At 39.0% G+C, this 19,420-nt stretch overlaps 1 protein-coding gene across 5 annotated transcripts in view; it reads left to right on the plus strand.

Moving 5' to 3' along the window:
- The window catches only part of rxrgb (retinoid X receptor, gamma b), a 132,934-nt gene that overhangs the window by 87,079 nt on the left and 26,435 nt on the right, over positions 1-19,420 (plus strand). For 3 of the 5 annotated variants that reach the window (XM_045687937.1, XM_045687935.1, XM_045687939.1), the window contains exons 3-4: positions 11,746-11,881; positions 12,655-12,840. In XM_045687937.1, coding sequence (XP_045543893.1) covers positions 11,746-11,881; positions 12,655-12,840 — 322 coding nt within the window. The remainder of the gene's footprint in view (positions 1-11,745; positions 11,882-12,654; positions 12,841-19,420) is intronic. The other 2 variants (XM_045687938.1, XM_045687936.1) reach the window with 1 other exon arrangement.

Below are 19,420 nucleotides of genomic sequence, written 5' to 3' on the forward strand. Positions count from 1 at the left end.
GTTTATAGCTAGTAGTAATAGTTGATAGCTTGTAGTAATAGTTGATAGCTAGTAGTAATAGTTGATAGCTAGTAGTAATAGTTTATAGCTAGTAGTAATAGTTGATAGCTAGTAGTAATAGTTGATTGCTAGTAGTAATAGTTGATAGCTAGTAGTAATAGTTTATAGCTAGTAGTAATATTTTATAGCTAGTAGTAATAGTTTATAGCTAGTGTAATAGTTTTTAGCTTGTAGTAATAGTTGATAGCTAGTAGTAATAGTTTATAGCTAGTAGTAATAGTTGTAAAGCATGTCTGAACCCTATATATATATTTAGTTTATAGCTAGTAGTAATAGTTGATAGCTAGTAGTAATAGTTTATAGTTTATAGCTAGTAGTAATAATTTATAGCTAGTAGTAATAGTTGATAGCTAGTACTAATAGTTTATAGCTAGTAGTAATAGTTTATAGCTAGTAGTAATAGTTTATAGCTAGTAGTAATATTTTATAGCTTGTAGTAATAGTTTATAGCTAGTAGTAATATTTGATAGCTAGTAGTAATATTTGATAGCTAGTAGTAATATTTGATAGCTAGTAGTAATAGTTTATAGCTAGTAGTAATAGTTTATAGCTAGTAGTAATAGTTTATAGCTTGTAGTAATAGTTTATAGCTAGTAGTAATATTTGATAGCTAGTAGTAATAGTTTATAGCTAGTAGTAATAGTTTATAGCTAGTAGTAATAGTTTATAGCTAGTAGTAATAGTTTATAGCTAATAGTAATAGTTGATAGCTAGTAGTAATAGTTTATAGCTAGTAGTAATAGTTTATAGCTAGTAGTAATAGTTTATAGCTAGTAGTAATAGTTGATAGCTAGTAGTAATAGTTTATAGCTAGTAGTAATATTTTATAGCTTGTAGTAATATTTTATAGCTTGTAGTAATAGTTTATAGCTAATAGTAATAGTTTGTAGCTTGTAGTAATAGTTGATAGCTAGTAGTAATAGTTGATAGCTAGTAGTAATAGTTTATAGCTAGTAGTAATAGTTTATAGCTAGTAGTAATAGTTTATAGCTAGTAGTAATAGTTTATAGCTTGTAGTAATAGTTGATAGCTAGTAGTAATAGTTTATAGTTTATAGCTAGTAGTATAAGTGTATAGCTAGTGTAATATATATTTAAAGTTGATAGCTAGTAGTAATAGTTTATAGCTAGTAGTAATAGTTGTAAAGCATGTCTGAACCCTATATATATATAGTTTATAGCTAGTAGTAATAGTTGACAGCTAGTAGTAATAGTTTATAGTTTATAGCTAGTAGTAATAATTCATAGCTAGTAGTAATAGTTGATAGCTAGTAGTAATAGTTTATAGCTAGTAGTAATAATTGATAGCTAGTAGTAATAGTTTATAGCTAGTAGTAATATTTTATAGCTAGTAGTAATATTTTATAGCTAGTAGTAATAGTTTATAGCTTGTAGTAGTAGTTTATAACTAGTAGTAATATTTGATAGCTAGTACTAATATTTGATAGCTAGTAGTAATATTTGATAGCTAGTAGTAATAGTTTATAGCTAGTAGTAATAGTTTATAGCTTGTAGTAATAGTTGATAGCTAGTAGTAATAGTTTATAGCTAGTAGTAATAGTTGTAAAGCATGTCTGAACCCTATATATATAGTTTATAGCTAGTAGTAATAGTTGATAGCTAGTAGTAATAGTTTATAGCTAGTAGTAATAATTTATAGCTAGTAGTAATAGTTTATAGCTAGTAGTTATAGTTTATAGCTTTTAGTAATAGTTTATAGCTAGTAGTAATATTTGATAGCTAGTAGTAATATTTTATAGCTAGTAGTTTATAGCTTGTAGTAATAGTTTATAGCTAGTAGTAATAGTTTATAGCTTGTAGTAATAGTTGATAGCTAGTAGTAATAGTTTATAGCTAATAGTAAGAGTTTATAGCTAGTAGTAATAGTTTATAGCTAGTAGTAATAGTTTATAGCTAGTAGTAATAGTTTATAGCTAGTAATAATAGTTTATAGTTTATAGCTAGTAGTTTATAGCTAGTGTAATAGTTTATAGCTTGTAGTAATATTTGATAACTAGTAGTAATATTTGATAGCTAGTTGTAATAGTTGATAGCTAGTAGTAATAGTTTATAGCTAGTAGTAATATTTTATAGCTAGTAGTAATATTTTATAGCTTGTAGTAATAGTTTAAAGCTAGTAGTAATAGTTGATAGCTTGTAGTAATAGTTGATAGCTAGTAGTAATAGTTGATAGCTAGTATTAATAGTTTATAGCTAGTAGTAATAGTTGATAGCTAGTAGTAATAGTTGATTGCTAGTAGTAATAGTTGATAGCTAGTAGTAATAGTTTATAGCTAGTAGTAATAGTTTATAGCTAGTAGTAATAGTTGATAGCTTGTAGTAATAGTTTATAGCTAGTAGTAATAGTTTATAGCTAGTAGTAATAGTTTATAGCTAGTGTAATAGTTTTTAGCTTGTAGTAATAGTTGATAGCTAGTAGTAATAGTTTATAGCTAGTAATAATAGTTTATAGTTTATAGCTAGTAGTTTATAGCTAGTGTAATAGTTTATAGCTTGTAGTAATATTTGATAGCTAGTAGTAATATTTGATAGCAAGTTGTAATAGTTGATAGCTAGTAGTAATAGTTTATAGCTAGTAGTAATATTTTATAGCTAGTAGTAATATTTTATAGCTTGTAGTAATAGTTTATAGCTAGTAGTAATAGTTGATAGCTTGTAGTAATAGTTGATAGCTAGTAGTAATAGTTGATAGCTAGTAGTAATAGTTTATAGCTAGTAGTAATAGTTGATAGCTAGTAGTAATAGTTGATTGCTAGTAGTAATAGTTGATAGCTAGTAGTAATAGTTTATAGCTAGTAGTAATATTTTATAGCTAGTAGTAATAGTTTATAGCTAGTGTAATAGTTTTTAGCTTGTAGTAATAGTTGATAGCTAGTAGTAATAGTTTATAGCTAGTAGTAATAGTTGTAAAGCATGTCTGAACCCTATATATATATATAGTTTATATCTAGTAGTAATAGTTGATAGCTAGTAGTAATAGTTTATAGTTTATAGCTAGTAGTAATAATTTATAGCTAGTAGTAATAGTTGATAGCTAGTACTAATAGTTTATAGCTAGTAGTAATAGTTTATAGCTAGTAGTAATAGTTTATAGCTAGTAGTAATATTTTATAGCTTGTAGTAATAGTTTATAGCTAGTAGTAATATTTGATAGCTAGTAGTAATATTTGATAGCTAGTAGTAATATTTGATAGCTAGTAGTAATAGTTTATAGCTAGTAGTAATAGTTTATAGCTAGTAGTAATAGTTTATAGCTTGTAGTAATAGTTTATAGCTAGTAGTAATATTTGATAGCTAGTAGTAATAGTTTATAGCTAGTAGTAATAGTTTATAGCTAGTAGTAATAGTTTATAGCTAGTAGTAATAGTTTATAGCTAAAAGTAATAGTTGATAGCTAGTAGTAATAGTTTATAGCTAGTAGTAATAGTTTATAGCTAGTAGTAATAGTTTATAGCTAGTAGTAATAGTTGATAGCTAGTAGTAATAGTTTATAGCTAGTAGTAATATTTTATAGCTTGTAGTAATATTTTATAGCTTGTAGTAATAGTTTATAGCTAATAGTAATAGTTTGTAGCTTGTAGTAATAGTTGATAGCTAGTAGTAATAGTTGATAGCTAGTAGTAATAGTTTATAGCTAGTAGTAATAGTTTATAGCTAGTAGTAATAGTTTATAGCTAGTAGTAATAGTTTATAGCTTGTAGTAATAGTTGATAGCTAGTAGTAATAGTTTATAGTTTATAGCTAGTAGTATAAGTGTATAGCTAGTGTAATAGTTTATAGCTTGTAGTAATAGTTGATAGCTAGTAGTAATAGTTTATAGCTAGTAGTAATAGTTGTAAAGCATGTCTGAACCCTATATATATATAGTTTATAGCTAGTAGTAATAGTTGATAGCTAGTAGTAATAGTTTATAGTTTATAGCTAGTAGTAATAATTCATAGCTAGTAGTAATAGTTGATAGCTAGTAGTAATAGTTTATAGCTAGTAGTAATAATTGATAGCTAGTAGTAATAGTTTATAGCTAGTAGTAATATTTTATAGCTAGTAGTAATATTTTATAGCTAGTAGTAATAGTTTATAGCTTGTTGGAGTAGTTTATAACTAGTAGTAATATTTGATAGCTAGTACTAATATTTGATAGCTAGTAGTAATATTTGATAGCTAGTAGTAATAGTTTATAGCTAGTAGTAATAGTTTATAGCTTGTAGTAATAGTTGATAGCTAGTAGTAATAGTTTATAGCTAGTAGTAATAGTTGTAAAGCATGTCTGAACCCTATATATATAGTTTATAGCTAGTAGTAATAGTTGATAGCTAGTAGTAATAGTTTATAGCTAGTAGTAATAATTTATAGCTAGTAGTAATAGTTTATAGCTAGTAGTTATAGTTTATAGCTTTTAGTAATAGTTTATAGCTAGTAGTAATATTTGATAGCTAGTAGTAATATTTTATAGCTAGTAGTTTATAGCTTGTAGTAATAGTTTATAGCTTGTAGTAATAGTTGATAGCTAGTAGTAATAGTTTATAGCTAATAGTAAGAGTTTATAGCTAGTAGTAATAGTTTATAGCTAGTAGTAATAGTTTATAGCTAGTAGTAATAGTTTATAGCTAGTAATAATAGTTTATAGTTTATAGCTAGTAGTTTATAGCTAGTGTAATAGTTTATAGCTTGTAGTAATATTTGATAACTAGTAGTAATATTTGATAGCTAGTTGTAATAGTTGATAGCTAGTAGTAATAGTTTATAGCTAGTAGTAATATTTTATAGCTAGTAGTAATATTTTATAGCTTGTAGTAATAGTTTAAAGCTAGTAGTAATAGTTGATAGCTTGTAGTAATAGTTGATAGCTAGTAGTAATAGTTGATAGCTAGTATTAATAGTTTATAGCTAGTAGTAATAGTTGATAGCTAGTAGTAATAGTTGATAGCTAGTAGTAATAGTTGATAGCTAGTAGTAATAGTTTATAGCTAGTAGTAATAGTTTATAGCTAGTAGTAATAGTTGATAGCTTGTAGTAATAGTTTATAGCTGTAGTAATAGTTGATAGCTAGTAGTAATAGTTTATAGCTAGTAGTAATAGTTTATAGCTAGTAGTAATAGTTGATAGCTAGTAGTAATAGTTTATAGCTAGTAGTAATAGTTTATAGCTAGTAGTAATAGTTTATAGCTAGTAGTAATAGTTTATAGCTTGTAGTAATAGTTTATAGCTAGAGTAATAGTTTGATAGCTAGTAGAATATAGTAGTTTATAGCTAGTAGTAATAGTTTATAGCTAGTAGTAATAGTTTATAGTTTATAGCTAGTAGTAATAATTTATAGCTAGTAGTAATAGTTTATAGCTTGTAGTAATAGTTTATAGCTAGTAGTAATAATTTATAGCTAGTAGTAATAGTTTATAGCTAGTAGTTATAGTTTATAGCTTTTAGTAATAGTTTATAGCTAGTAGTAATATTTGATAGCTAGTAGTAATATTTTATAGCTAGTAGTTTATAGCTTGTAGTAATAGTTTATAGCTAGTAGTAATAGTTTATAGCTTGTAGTAATAGTTGATAGCTAGTAGTAATAGTTTATAGCTAATAGTAAGAGTTTATAGCTAGTAGTAATAGTTTATAGCTAGTAGTAATAGTTTATAGCTAGTAGTAATAGTTTATAGCTAGTAATAATAGTTTATAGTTTATAGCTAGTAGTTTATAGCTAGTGTAATAGTTTATAGCTTGTAGTAATATTTGATAACTAGTAGTAATATTTGATAGCTAGTTGTAATAGTTGATAGCTAGTAGTAATAGTTTATAGCTAGTAGTAATATTTTATAGCTAGTAGTAATATTTTATAGCTTGTAGTAATAGTTTAAAGCTAGTAGTAATAGTTGATAGCTTGTAGTAATAGTTGATAGCTAGTAGTAATAGTTGATAGCTAGTATTAATAGTTTATAGCTAGTAGTAATAGTTGATAGCTAGTAGTAATAGTTGATTGCTAGTAGTAATAGTTGATAGCTAGTAGTAATAGTTTATAGCTAGTAGTAATAGTTTATAGCTAGTAGTAATAGTTGATAGCTTGTAGTAATAGTTTATAGCTAGTAGTAATAGTTTATAGCTAGTAGTAATAGTTTATAGCTAGTGTAATAGTTTTTAGCTTGTAGTAATAGTTGATAGCTAGTAGTAATAGTTTATAGCTAGTAATAATAGTTTATAGTTTATAGCTAGTAGTTTATAGCTAGTGTAATAGTTTATAGCTTGTAGTAATATTTGATAGCTAGTAGTAATATTTGATAGCAAGTTGTAATAGTTGATAGCTAGTAGTAATAGTTTATAGCTAGTAGTAATATTTTATAGCTAGTAGTAATATTTTATAGCTTGTAGTAATAGTTTATAGCTAGTAGTAATAGTTGATAGCTTGTAGTAATAGTTGATAGCTAGTAGTAATAGTTGATAGCTAGTAGTAATAGTTTATAGCTAGTAGTAATAGTTGATAGCTAGTAGTAATAGTTGATTGCTAGTAGTAATAGTTGATAGCTAGTAGTAATAGTTTATAGCTAGTAGTAATATTTTATAGCTAGTAGTAATAGTTTATAGCTAGTGTAATAGTTTTTAGCTTGTAGTAATAGTTGATAGCTAGTAGTAATAGTTTATAGCTAGTAGTAATAGTTGTAAAGCATGTCTGAACCCTATATATATATATAGTTTATATCTAGTAGTAATAGTTGATAGCTAGTAGTAATAGTTTATAGTTTATAGCTAGTAGTAATAATTTATAGCTAGTAGTAATAGTTGATAGCTAGTACTAATAGTTTATAGCTAGTAGTAATAGTTTATAGCTAGTAGTAATAGTTTATAGCTAGTAGTAATATTTTATAGCTTGTAGTAATAGTTTATAGCTAGTAGTAATATTTGATAGCTAGTAGTAATATTTGATAGCTAGTAGTAATATTTGATAGCTAGTAGTAATAGTTTATAGCTAGTAGTAATAGTTTATAGCTAGTAGTAATAGTTTATAGCTTGTAGTAATAGTTTATAGCTAGTAGTAATATTTGATAGCTAGTAGTAATAGTTTATAGCTAGTAGTAATAGTTTATAGCTAGTAGTAATAGTTTATAGCTAGTAGTAATAGTTTATAGCTAATAGTAATAGTTGATAGCTAGTAGTAATAGTTTATAGCTAGTAGTAATAGTTTATAGCTAGTAGTAATAGTTTATAGCTAGTAGTAATAGTTGATAGCTAGTAGTAATAGTTTATAGCTAGTAGTAATATTTTATAGCTTGTAGTAATATTTTATAGCTTGTAGTAATAGTTTATAGCTAATAGTAATAGTTTGTAGCTTGTAGTAATAGTTGATAGCTAGTAGTAATAGTTGATAGCTAGTAGTAATAGTTTATAGCTAGTAGTAATAGTTTATAGCTAGTAGTGATAGTTTATAGCTAGTAGTAATAGTTTATAGCTTGTAGTAATAGTTGATAGCTAGTAGTAATAGTTTATAGTTTATAGCTAGTAGTATAAGTGTATAGCTAGTGTAATAGTTTATAGCTTGTAGTAATAGTTGATAGCTAGTAGTAATAGTTTATAGCTAGTAGTAATAGTTGTAAAGCATGTCTGAACCCTATATATATATAGTTTATAGCTAGTAGTAATAGTTGATAGCTAGTAGTAATAGTTTATAGTTTATAGCTAGTAGTAATAATTCATAGCTAGTAGTAATAGTTGATAGCTAGTAGTAATAGTTTATAGCTAGTAGTAATAATTGATAGCTAGTAGTAATAGTTTATAGCTAGTAGTAATATTTTATAGCTAGTAGTAATATTTTATAGCTAGTAGTAATAGTTTATAGCTTGTTGGAGTAGTTTATAACTAGTAGTAATATTTGATAGCTAGTACTAATATTTGATAGCTAGTAGTAATATTTGATAGCTAGTAGTAATAGTTTATAGCTAGTAGTAATAGTTTATAGCTTGTAGTAATAGTTGATAGCTAGTAGTAATAGTTTATAGCTAGTAGTAATAGTTGTAAAGCATGTCTGAACCCTATATATATAGTTTATAGCTAGTAGTAATAGTTGATAGCTAGTAGTAATAGTTTATAGCTAGTAGTAATAATTTATAGCTAGTAGTAATAGTTTATAGCTAGTAGTTATAGTTTATAGCTTTTAGTAATAGTTTATAGCTAGTAGTAATATTTGATAGCTAGTAGTAATATTTTATAGCTAGTAGTTTATAGCTTGTAGTAATAGTTTATAGCTAGTAGTAATAGTTTATAGCTTGTAGTAATAGTTGATAGCTAGTAGTAATAGTTTATAGCTAATAGTAAGAGTTTATAGCTAGTAGTAATAGTTTATAGCTAGTAGTAATAGTTTATAGCTAGTAGTAATAGTTTATAGCTAGTAATAATAGTTTATAGTTTATAGCTAGTAGTTTATAGCTAGTGTAATAGTTTATAGCTTGTAGTAATATTTGATAACTAGTAGTAATATTTGATAGCTAGTTGTAATAGTTGATAGCTAGTAGTAATAGTTTATAGCTAGTAGTAATATTTTATAGCTAGTAGTAATATTTTATAGCTTGTAGTAATAGTTTAAAGCTAGTAGTAATAGTTGATAGCTTGTAGTAATAGTTGATAGCTAGTAGTAATAGTTGATAGCTAGTATTAATAGTTTATAGCTAGTAGTAATAGTTGATAGCTAGTAGTAATAGTTGATTGCTAGTAGTAATAGTTGATAGCTAGTAGTAATAGTTTATAGCTAGTAGTAATAGTTTATAGCTAGTAGTAATAGTTGATAGCTTGTAGTAATAGTTTATAGCTAGTAGTAATAGTTTATAGCTAGTAGTAATAGTTTATAGCTAGTGTAATAGTTTTTAGCTTGTAGTAATAGTTGATAGCTAGTAGTAATAGTTTATAGCTAGTAATAATAGTTGTAAAGCATGTCTGAACCCTATATATATAGTTTATAGCTAGTAGTAATAGTTTATAGCTAGTAGTAATAGTTTATAGTTTATAGCTAGTAGTAATAATTTATAGCTAGTAGTAATAGTTTATAGCTTGTAGTAATAGTTTATAGCTAGTAGTATTAGTTTATAGCTAGTAGTAATAGTTTATAGCTAGTAATAATAGTTTATAGTTTATAGCTAGTAGTTTATAGCTAGTGTAATAGTTTATAGCTTGTAGTAATATTTGATAGCTAGTAGTAATATTTGATAGCTAGTTGTAATAGTTTATAGCTAGTAGTAATAGTTTATAGCTAGTAGTAATATTTTATAGCTAGTAGTAATATTTTATAGCTTGTAGTAATAGTTTAAAGCTAGTAGTAATAGTTGATAGCTTGTAGTAATAGTTGATAGCTAGTAGTAATAGTTGATAGCTAGTATTAATAGTTTATAGCTAGTAGTAATAGTTGATAGCTAGTAGTAATAGTTGATTGCTAGTAGTAATAGTTGATAGCTAGTAGTAATAGTTTATAGCTAGTAGTAATAGTTTATAGCTAGTAGTAATAGTTGATAGCTTGTAGTAATAGTTTATAGCTAGTAGTAATAGTTTATTGCTAGTAGTAATAGTTTACAGCTTGTAGTAATATTTGATAGCTAGTAGTAATAGTTGATAGCTAGTAGTAATAGTTGATAGCTAGTATTAATAGTTTATAGCTAGTAGTAATAGTTGATAGCTAGTAGTAATAGTTGATTGCTAGTAGTAATAGTTGATAGCTAGTAGTAATAGTTTATAGCTAGTAGTAATAGTTTATAGCTAGTAGTAATAGTTGATAGCTTGTAGTAATAGTTTATAGCTAGTAGTAATAGTTTATAGCTAGTAGTAATAGTTTATAGCTAGTGTAATAGTTTTTAGCTTGTAGTAATAGTTGATAGCTAGTAGTAATAGTTTATAGCTAGTAATAATAGTTGTAAAGCATGTCTGAACCCTATATATATAGTTTATAGCTAGTAGTAATAGTTTATAGCTAGTAGTAATAGTTTATAGTTTATAGCTAGTAGTAATAATTTATAGCTAGTAGTAATAGTTTATAGCTTGTAGTAATAGTTTATAGCTAGTAGTATTAGTTTATAGCTAGTAGTAATAGTTTATAGCTAGTAGTAATAGTTTATAGTTGATAGCTAGTAGTAATAATTTATAGCTAGTAGTAATAGTTGATAGCTAGTAGTAATAGTTTATAGCTTGTAGTAATAGTTTATAGCTAGTAGTAATAGTTTATAGCTTTTAGTAATAGTTGATAGCTGGTAGTAATAGTTGATAGCTAGTGTAATAGTTTATAGCTAGTAGTAATAGTTGATAGCTAGTAGTTATAGTTTATAGCTTGTAGTAATAGTTTATAGCTAGTAGTAATATTTGATAGCTAGTAGTAATAGTTTATAGCTAGTAGTAATAGTTTATTGCTAGTAGTAATAGTTTACAGCTTGTAGTAATATTTGATAGCTAGTAGTAATAGTTTATAGCTTGTAGTAATAGTTGATAGCTGGTAGTAATAGTTGATAGCTAGTGTAATAGTTTATAGCTAGTAGTAATAGTTGATAGCTAGTAGTAATAGTTTATAGCTTGTAGTAATAGTTTATAGCTAGTAGTAATAGTTGATAGCTTGTAGTAATAGTTTATAGCTAGTAGTAATAGTTTATAGCTAGTAGTAATAGTTTATTGCTAGTAGTAATATTTGATAGCTAGTAGTAATAGTTGATAGCTAGTAGTAATAGTTGTAAAGCATGTCTGAACACTATATATATACTGTATCATGAATGTATGAACCATTAATAATGCATGTGTAATACTTGTGCTACATGTGGTGCTGTTTGTCTGAGGCATATTGGTGCCCGAGAAGCCATAAGCATGTGAATGGCATGTTCAATCATAACATATGTGTAGCATGTGTTGGCCATTTGTCTGGCATGTTGGCTGTATGGGAGAGGCATGGTTATGAGCTGCAGTACAGGAAAGGGCTCTCTCTCATCATTGACTCAACAGCATCAGCAGAAGACAGAATGCTAATTAGCCAACTCAGTGGTCGACAGGAGACAAGAGGTGCAAAGTGCAGAAAGACGATAAGGAGCCCATAAAAATATCATTTTGACAACGTTTGTTCAGGAAACTCTCTGGGAAAGGATTTATAACACAAGTTGCTAAAACCAGAATATATTTTCTTCTAATCAGCATTTACACTGAACTGTTTTGACAAACTAATATATTGAACCCATAAAATCCCAGGCCTATGCCTGGCCTAAAGCGGCGGACGTGACCCTACGCTTCTCTCTGCTGGTGAAAAGTGAGAAGTGCAGCTTGGTGAACGTGACAAGCTCAGCTCTCCTCCCACACAGCTCACACAGTCAACCACCCCTGTCAACAAACATTAGAAGCCTGCGTGACTAAACTCACAGAGGAAACACAGATACTCCCTTTGATCAGTCATGTGATCGCTGCCTCAGCTACTTTCATACCACACATGTGGGTGGAGAACGGAGGAAGAGGGGGAGAGGGGGAGAGGATGAGGTGGAGAGAGGAGGAAGAGAGGGAGAAGGAGGAGGGTGAGAGGGGAAGAGAGGGAGACGATTTTAGAGAAGTAAAAGAAAGAGAGACAGGACAGACTCACTCACTCACGTTTTCCCAACTTCTCCTCCACTCTACTCTCTCTACCCCCCCTTCCCCATCCATCTCTTTCTCCCCCTGCTCCTCCTCCTCTTTCCAGATGAACAGTGTCAGTAGTTCAGAGGACATCAAGCCTCCTCTGGGTCTCCAGAATCTAGGGGACATCAACTACAACTGCACCAGCCCTGGAAGCATGTCCAAACACGTATGTGCCATCTGTGGAGACCGATCATCAGGTAAGAAATAGGGCCACACCTCCCCACTGGGCCCTAGTCCAGCCCCCTGTAGCAGCAATAGGGCCCTAGTCCAGCCCCCTGTAGCAGCAATAGGACCCTAGTCCAGCCCCCTATAGCAGAAATAGGACCCTAGCCCAGCCCCCTATAGCAGCAATAGGACCCTAGTCCAGCCCCCTATAGCAGCAATAGGACCCTAGTCCAGCCCCCTATAGCAGCAATAGGACCCTAGTCCAGCCCCCTATAGCAGCAGTAGGACCCTAGTCCAGCCCCCTGTAGCAGCAATAGGACCCTAGTCCAGCCCCCTATAGCAGCAATAGGACCCTAGCCCAGCCCCCTATAGCAGCAATAGGACCCTAGTCCAGCCCCCTGTAGCAGCAATAGGACCCTAGTCCAGCCCCCTAGAGCAGCAATAGGACCCTAGTCCAGCCCCCTGTAGCAGCAATAGGACCCTAGTCCAGCCCCCTGTAGCAGCAATAGGACCCTAGTCCAGCCCCCTGTAGCAGCAATAGGACCCTAGTCCACCCCCCTATAGCAGCAATAGGACCCTAGTCCAGCCCCCTATACAGGCGGCAGAAACTCCACTGTTGGTTGGTATTGGGGAGGTTTATCCCAATTTATTTTAGATTTAGTGAATTACCTCATTGCTGATTTTTCTTCTCCCAGTCCTCATCCAATAACCATGGACTATGACATTGATTAACAGTATTGCGATTATGTGGATCAGTTTCTCAGGTAAAGCAGTGGCGTTGATGTTTTGGATGTTGTTCACCCAGGGAAGCACTATGGCGTGTACAGTTGTGAAGGCTGCAAAGGCTTCTTCAAGAGAACCATCCGGAAAGACCTCACCTATACGTGTCGAGACAGCAAGGAGTGCCTGATAGACAAACGACAGCGCAACCGCTGTCAATACTGTCGCTACCAGAAGTGCCTAGCCATGGGCATGAAGAGAGAAGGTGTGTGTAAGTGGTGTAGAGAGGAGGAGGGAGGTTGTGTGCATGTAGACAGGGGGAGGGAGGAGGAGGGAGGTTGTGTGCATGTAGAGAGGGGGAGAGAGAGGAGGAGGGAGGTTGTGTCTGCATGTAGAGAGGGGGAGAGAGAGGAGGAGGGAGGTTGTGTGCATGTAGAGAGGAGGAGGGAGGAGGAGGGAGGCTGTTTGCATGTAGAGAGGGGGAGAGAGAGGAGGAGGGAGGTTGTGTGCATGTAGAGAGAGGAGGAGGGAAGTTGTGTGCATGTAGAGAGGGGGAGAGAGAGGAGGAGGGAGGTTGTGTGCATGTAGAGAGGAGGAGGGAGGAGGAGGGAGGTTGTGTGCATGTAGCGAGGGGGGAGAGAGAGGAGGGAGATGTGTGCATGTAGAGAGGTGGAGAGAGAGGAGGAGGAGGAGGGAGGTTGTGTGCATGTAGCGAGGGGGGAGAGAGAGGAGGGAGGTTGTGTGCATGTAGAGAGGGGGAGAGAGAGGAGGAGGGAGGTTATGTGCATGTAGAGAGGAGGAGGAAGGAGGAGGGAGGTTGTGTGCATGTAGAGAGGGGGAGAGAGAGGAGGGAAGTTGTGTGCATGTAGAGAGGGGGAGGGGGAGGAGGGAGGTTGTGTGCATGTAGAGAGGGGGAGAGAGAGGAGGAGGGAGGTTGTGTCTGCATGTAGAGAGGGGGAGAGAGAGGAGGAGGGAGGTTGTGTGCAGGGAGAGAGAGGAGGGAGGTTGTGTGCATGTAGAGAGGAGGAGGGAGGAGGAGGGAGGCTGTTTGCATGTAGAGAGGGGGAGAGAGAGGAGGAGGGAGGTTGTGTGCAGGGAGAGAGAGGAGGGAGGTTGTGTGGATGTAGAGAGGAGGAGAGAGGTTGTGTGCATGTAGAGAGGAAGAGGGAGGTTGTGTGCATGTAGAGAGGAGGAGAGAGGAGGAGGGAGGTTGTGTGCATGTAGAGAGGGGGAGAGAGAGGAGGAGGGAGGTTGTGTCTGCATGTACAGAGGGGGAGAGAGAGGAGGAGGGAGGTTGTGTCCATGTAGAGAGGGGGGAGAGAGGAGAGGGGAGGTTGTGTGCATGTTGAGAGAGGGAGAGAGAGGAGGGAGGTTGTGTGCATGTAGAGAGAGGAGGGAGGAGGAGGGAAGTTGTGTGCATGTAGAGAGGGGGAGAGAGAGGAGGAGGGAGGTGGTGCGTGTAGAGAGGGGGAGAGAGAGGAGGAGGGAGGTTGTGTGCATGTAGAGAGGAGGAGGGAGGAGGAGGGAGGTTGTGTGCATGTAGCGAGGGGGAGAGAGAGGAGGGAGGTTGTGTGCATGTAGAGAGGTGGAGAGAGAGGGAGGAGGGAGGTTGTGTGCATGTAGAGGGAGGGAGGTTGTGTGCATGTAGCGAGGGGGGAGAAAAGGAGGAGGAGGTTATGTGCATGTAGAGAGGAGGAGGAAGGAGGAGGGAGGTTGTGTGCATGTAGAGAGGGGGAGAGAGAGGAGGGAGGTTGTGTGCATGTAGAGAGGGGGAGGGAGGAGGAGGGAGGTTGTGTGCATGTAGAGAGGGGGAGGGAGGAGGAGGGAGGTTGTGTGCATGTAGAGAGGAGGAGGGAGGTTGTGTGCATGTAGAGAGGGGGGAGAGAGAGGAGGAGGGAGGTTGTGTGCATGTAGTGAGGAGGAGGGAGGTTGTGTGCATGTAGAGAGGAGGAGGAGGAGGAGGGAGGTTGTGTGCATGTAGAGAGGGGGAGAGAGAGAGGGGGAGGTTGTGTCTGCATGTAGAGAGGAGGAGAGAGAGGAGGAGGGAGGTTGTGTGCATGTAGAGAGGAGGAGGGGAGGTTGTGTGCATGTAGAGAGGAGGAGGGAAGAGGAGGGAGGTTGTGTGCATGTAGAGAGGAGGACGGAGGAGGAGGGAGGTTGTGTGCATGTAGAGAGTGGGAGAGAGAGGAGGAGAGAGGTTGTGTCTGCATGTGAAGAGGGGGAGAGAGAGGAGGAGGGAGGTTGTGTGCATGTAGAGAGGGGGAGAGAGAGGAGGAGGGAGGTTGTGTGCATGTAGAGAGGGGGAGAGAGAGGAGGAGGGATCTTGTGTGCATGTAGAGAGGGGGAGAGAGAGGAGGAGGGAGTTTGTATATGCATGTAGAGAGGTGAGAGAGAGGAGGGAGGTTGTGTGCATGTAGAGAGGAGGAGGAGGGAGGTTGTGTGCATGTAGAGAGGAGGAGGGAGGGAGGAGGGTAGAGAGGAGGAGGGAGGTTGTGTGCATGTGAGAGGGAGGGAGTTAGTAGAGGAGGAGGAGGGAGGTTATGTGCATGTAGAGAGGAGGAGGAAGGAGGAAGGAGGTTGTGTGCATGTAGAGAGGGGGAGAGAGAGGAGGGAGGTTGTGTGCATGTAGAGAGGGGGGAGGGAGGAGGAGGGAGGTTGTGTGCATGTAGAGAGGGGGAGGGAGGAGGAGGGAGGTTGTGTGCATGTAGAGAGGAGGAGGGAGGTTGTGTGCATGTAGAGAGGGGGAGAGAGGAGGAGGGAGGTTGTGTGCATGTAGTGAGGAGGAGGGAGGTTGTGTGCATGTAGAGAGGAGGAGGGAGGAGGAGGGAGGTTGTGTGCATGTAGAGAGGGGGAGAGAGAGGAGGGGGGAGGTTGTGTCTGCATGTAGAGAGGAGGAGAGAGAGGAGGAGGGAGGTTGTGTGCATGTAGAGAGGAGGAGGGAGGTTGTGTGCATGTAGAGAGGAGGGAAGAGGAGGGAGGTTGTGTGCATGTAGAGAGGAGGATGGAGGAGGAGGGAGGTTGTGTGCATGTAGAGAGTGGGAGAGAGAGGAGGAGAGAGGTTGTGTCTGCATGTGAAGAAATGGAGAGAGAGGAGGAGGGAGGTTGTGTGCATGTAGAGAGGGGGAGAGAGAGGAGGAGGGAGGTTGTGTGCATGTAGAGAGGGGGAGAGAGAGGAGGAGGGATCTTGTGTGCATGTAGAGAGGGGGAGAGAGGAGGAGGGAGTTTGTATATGCATGTAGAGAGGGGAGGAGGAGGGAGGTTGTGTGCATGTAGAGAGGGGGAGAGAGAGGAGGGAGGTTGTGTGCATCTAGTGAGGGGGAGAGAGGAGGAGGGAGGTTGTGTGCATGTAGAGAGGAGGAGGAGGGAGGAGGGAGGTTGTGTGCATGTAGAGAGGGGGAGAGAGGAGGAGGGAGGTTGTGTGCATGTAGAGAGGGGAGGAGGAGGGAGGTTGTGTGCATGTAGAGAGGGAGAGAGAGGAGGAGGGATCTTGTGTGCATATAGAGAGGGGGAGAGAGACGAGGGAGGTTGTGTGCATGTAGAGAGGGGGATAGAGAGGAGGAGGGAGGTTGTGTGCATGTAGAGAGGGGGAGAGAGAGGAGGGAGGTTGTGTGCATCTAGAGAGGGGGAGAGAGAGGAGGAGGGAGGTTGTGTGCATGTAGAGAGGAGGATGGAGGAGGAGGGAGGTTGTGTGCATGTAGCGAGGGGGAGAGAGAGGAGGGAGGTTGTGTGCATGTAGAGAGGGGGAGAGAGAGGAGGGAGGTTGTGTGCATGTAGAGAAGGGGAGGGAGGTTGTGTGCATGTAGAGAGGAGGAGGGTGGTTGTGTGCATGTAGAGAGGAGGAGGGAGGTTGTGTGCATGTAGTGAGGAGGAGGGAGGAGGAGGGAGGTTGTGTGCATGTAGAGAGGAGGAGGGAGGAGGAGGGAGGTTGTGTGCATGTAGAGAGGGGGAGAGAGAGGAGGGGGGAGGTTGTGTCTGCATGTAGAGAGGAGGAGAGAGAGGAGGAGGGAGGTTGTGTGCATGTAGAGAGGAGGAGAGAGGTTGTGTGCATGTAGAGAGGAGGAGGGAGGTTGTGTGCATGTAGAGAGGAGGACGGAGGAGGAGGGAGGTTGTGTGCATGTAGAGAGGGGGAGAGAGAGGAGGAGAGAGGTTGTGTCTGCATGTGGAGAGGGGGAGAGAGAGGAGGGAGGTTGTGTGCATGTAGAGAGGGGGGAGAGAGAGGAGGAGGGAGGTTGTGGGCATGTAGAGAGGGGGAGAGAGAGGAGGAGGGATCTTGTGTGCATGTAGAGAGGGGGAGAGAGAGGAGGGAGGTTGTGTGCATGTAGAAAGGGGGATAGAGAGGAGGAGGGAGGTTGTATCTGCATGTAGAGAGGGGAGAGAGAAGAGGAGGGAGGTTGTGTGCATATAGAGAGGGGGAGAGAGGGGAGGGAGGTTGTGTGCGTGTAGAGAGGGGGAGAGAGAGGAGCAGGGAGGTTGTGTGCATGTAGAGAGGAGGAGGGAGGAGGGGAGGTTGTGTGCATGTAGAGAGGGGGAGAGAGAGGAGGGAGGTTGTGTGCATGTAGAGAGGGGAGGATGAGGGAGGTTTCTGTGCATGTAGAGAGGGGGAGAGAGAGGAGGAGGGAGGTTGTGTGCATGTAGAGAGGGGAGGAGGAGGGAGGTTGTGTGCATGTAGAGAGGGAGAGAGAGGAGGAGGGATCTTGTGTGCATGTAGAGAGGGGGGAGAGAGAGGAGGGAGGTTGTGTGCATGTAGAGAGGGGGGATAGAGAGGAGGAGGGAGGTTTTATCTGCATGGAGAGAGAGGAGGAGGGAGGTTGTGTGCATGTAGAGAGGGGGAGAGAGAGGAGGGAGGTTGTGTGCATCTAGAGAGGGGGAGAGAGGAGGAGGAGGAGGTTGTGTGCATGGAGAGGAGGAGGGAGGGAGGAGGGAGGTTGTGTGCATGTAGAGAGGGGGAGAGAGAGGAGGGAGGTTGTGTGCATGTAGAGAGGGGGAGAGAGGAGGAGGGAGGTTGTGTGCATGTAGAGAGGAGAGGAGGAGGGAGGTTGTGTGCATGTAGAGAGGGAGAGAGAGAGGAGGGAGGTTGTGTGCATGTAGAGAGGGGGAGAGAGGAGGAGGGATGTTGTGTGCATGTAGAGAGGAGGAGAGGAGGAGGGAGGTTGTGTGCATGTAGAGAGGGGAGAGAGGAGGAGGGAGGTTGTGTGCATGTAGAGAGGGGGAGAGAGGAGGAGGGGAGGTTGTGTGCATGTAGAGGGGAGAGAGGAGGAGGGAGGTTGTGCATGTAGAGAGGAGAGGAGGAGGAGGAGGGAGGTTGTGTGCATGTAGAGAGGGGGAGAGAGAGGAGGGAGGTTGTGTGCATGTAGAGAGGGGAGAGAGGAGGAGGGAGGTTGTGTGCATGTAGAGAGGAGGAGGAGGAGGGAGGTTGTGTGCATGAGAGAGGAGAGAGAGGGAGGTTGTGTGCATGTAGAGAGGGGAGAGAGGAGGAGGGAGGTTGTGTGCATGTAGAGAGGAGGAGGGAGGAGGAGGGGAGGTTGTGTGCATGTAGCGAGGGGGAGAGAGAGGAGGGGAGGTTGTGTGCATGTAGAGAGGGGGAGAGAGAGGAGGAGGGAGGTTGTGTGCATGTAGAGAGGAGGAGGGAGGTTGTGTGCATGTAGAGAGGGAGAAGAGGAGGAGGTTGTGTGCATGTAGAGAGGGGGAGAGAGGAGGAGGTTGTGTGCATGTAGAGAGGGGGAGGAGAGGAGGAGGGAGGTTGTGTGCATGTAGAGAGGGGAGAGAGAGGAGGAGGGAGGTTGTGTGCATGTAGAGAGGGGGAGAGAGGAGGAGGGAGGTTGTGTGCATGTAGAGAGGAGGAGGAGGGTGTGTGCATGTAGAGAGAGAGGAGAGGAGGAGGTTGTGTGCATGTAGAGAGGAGGAGAGGAGGAGGGAGGTTGTGTGCATGTAGAGAGGGGGAGAGAGGAGGAGGAGGTTGTGCTGCATGTAGAGAGGGGAGAGAGAGGAGGAGGGAGGTTGTGTGCATGTAGAGAGGGGAGAGAGAGGAGGAGGAGGTTGTGTGCATGTAGAGAGGGGAGAGAGAGGAGGAGGGAGGTTGTGTGCATGTAGAGAGGGGAGGAGGAGGAGGGAGGTTGTGTGCATGTAGAGAGGGGGGAGAGAGGAGGAGGGAGGTTGTGTGCATGTAGAGAGGGGGAGAGGAGGAGGGAGGTTGTGTGCATGTAGAGAGGGGGAGAGAGAGGAGGAGGGAGGTTGTGTGCATGTAGAGAGGGGAGGAGGAGGAGGTGTGCATGTAGAGAGGGAGAGAGAGGAGGAGGGATCTTGTGTGCATGTAGAGAGGGGGGAGAGAGGAGGGAGGTTGTGTGCATGTAGAGAGGAGAGAGGAGGAGGAGGTTGTGTGCATGTAGAGAGGAGAGGAGAGGGAGGTTGTGTGCATGTAGAGAGGGGAGAGAGAGGAGGGAGGTTGTGTGCATCTAGTGAGGGGGAGAGAGGAGGAGGGAGGTTGTGTGCATGTAGAGAGGAGGAGGGAGGAGGAGGGAGGTTGTGTGCATGTAGAGAGGGGGAGAGAGAGAGGAGGGAGGTTGTGTGCATGTGAGAGGAGAGAGAGGAGGAGGGAGGTTGTGTGCATGTAGAGAGGGGAGAGAGAGGAGGAGGGAGGTTGTGTGCATGTAGAGAGGGGGAGAGAGAGGAGGGAGGTTGTGTGCATGTAGAGAGGGGGAGAGGAGGAGGGAGGTTGTGTGCATGTAGAGAGGGGGAGAGAGAGGAGGAGGGAGGTTGTGTCTGCATGTAGAGAGGGGAGGAGAGGAGGAGGGAGGTTGTGTGCATGTAGAGAGGGGAGGGAGGAGGAGGGAGGTTGTGTGCATGTAGAGAGG

This window comes from Salmo salar, chromosome ssa10 (genome assembly GCF_905237065.1).
Source record: "Salmo salar chromosome ssa10, Ssal_v3.1, whole genome shotgun sequence".
NCBI lineage: Eukaryota > Metazoa > Chordata > Actinopteri > Salmoniformes > Salmonidae > Salmo > Salmo salar.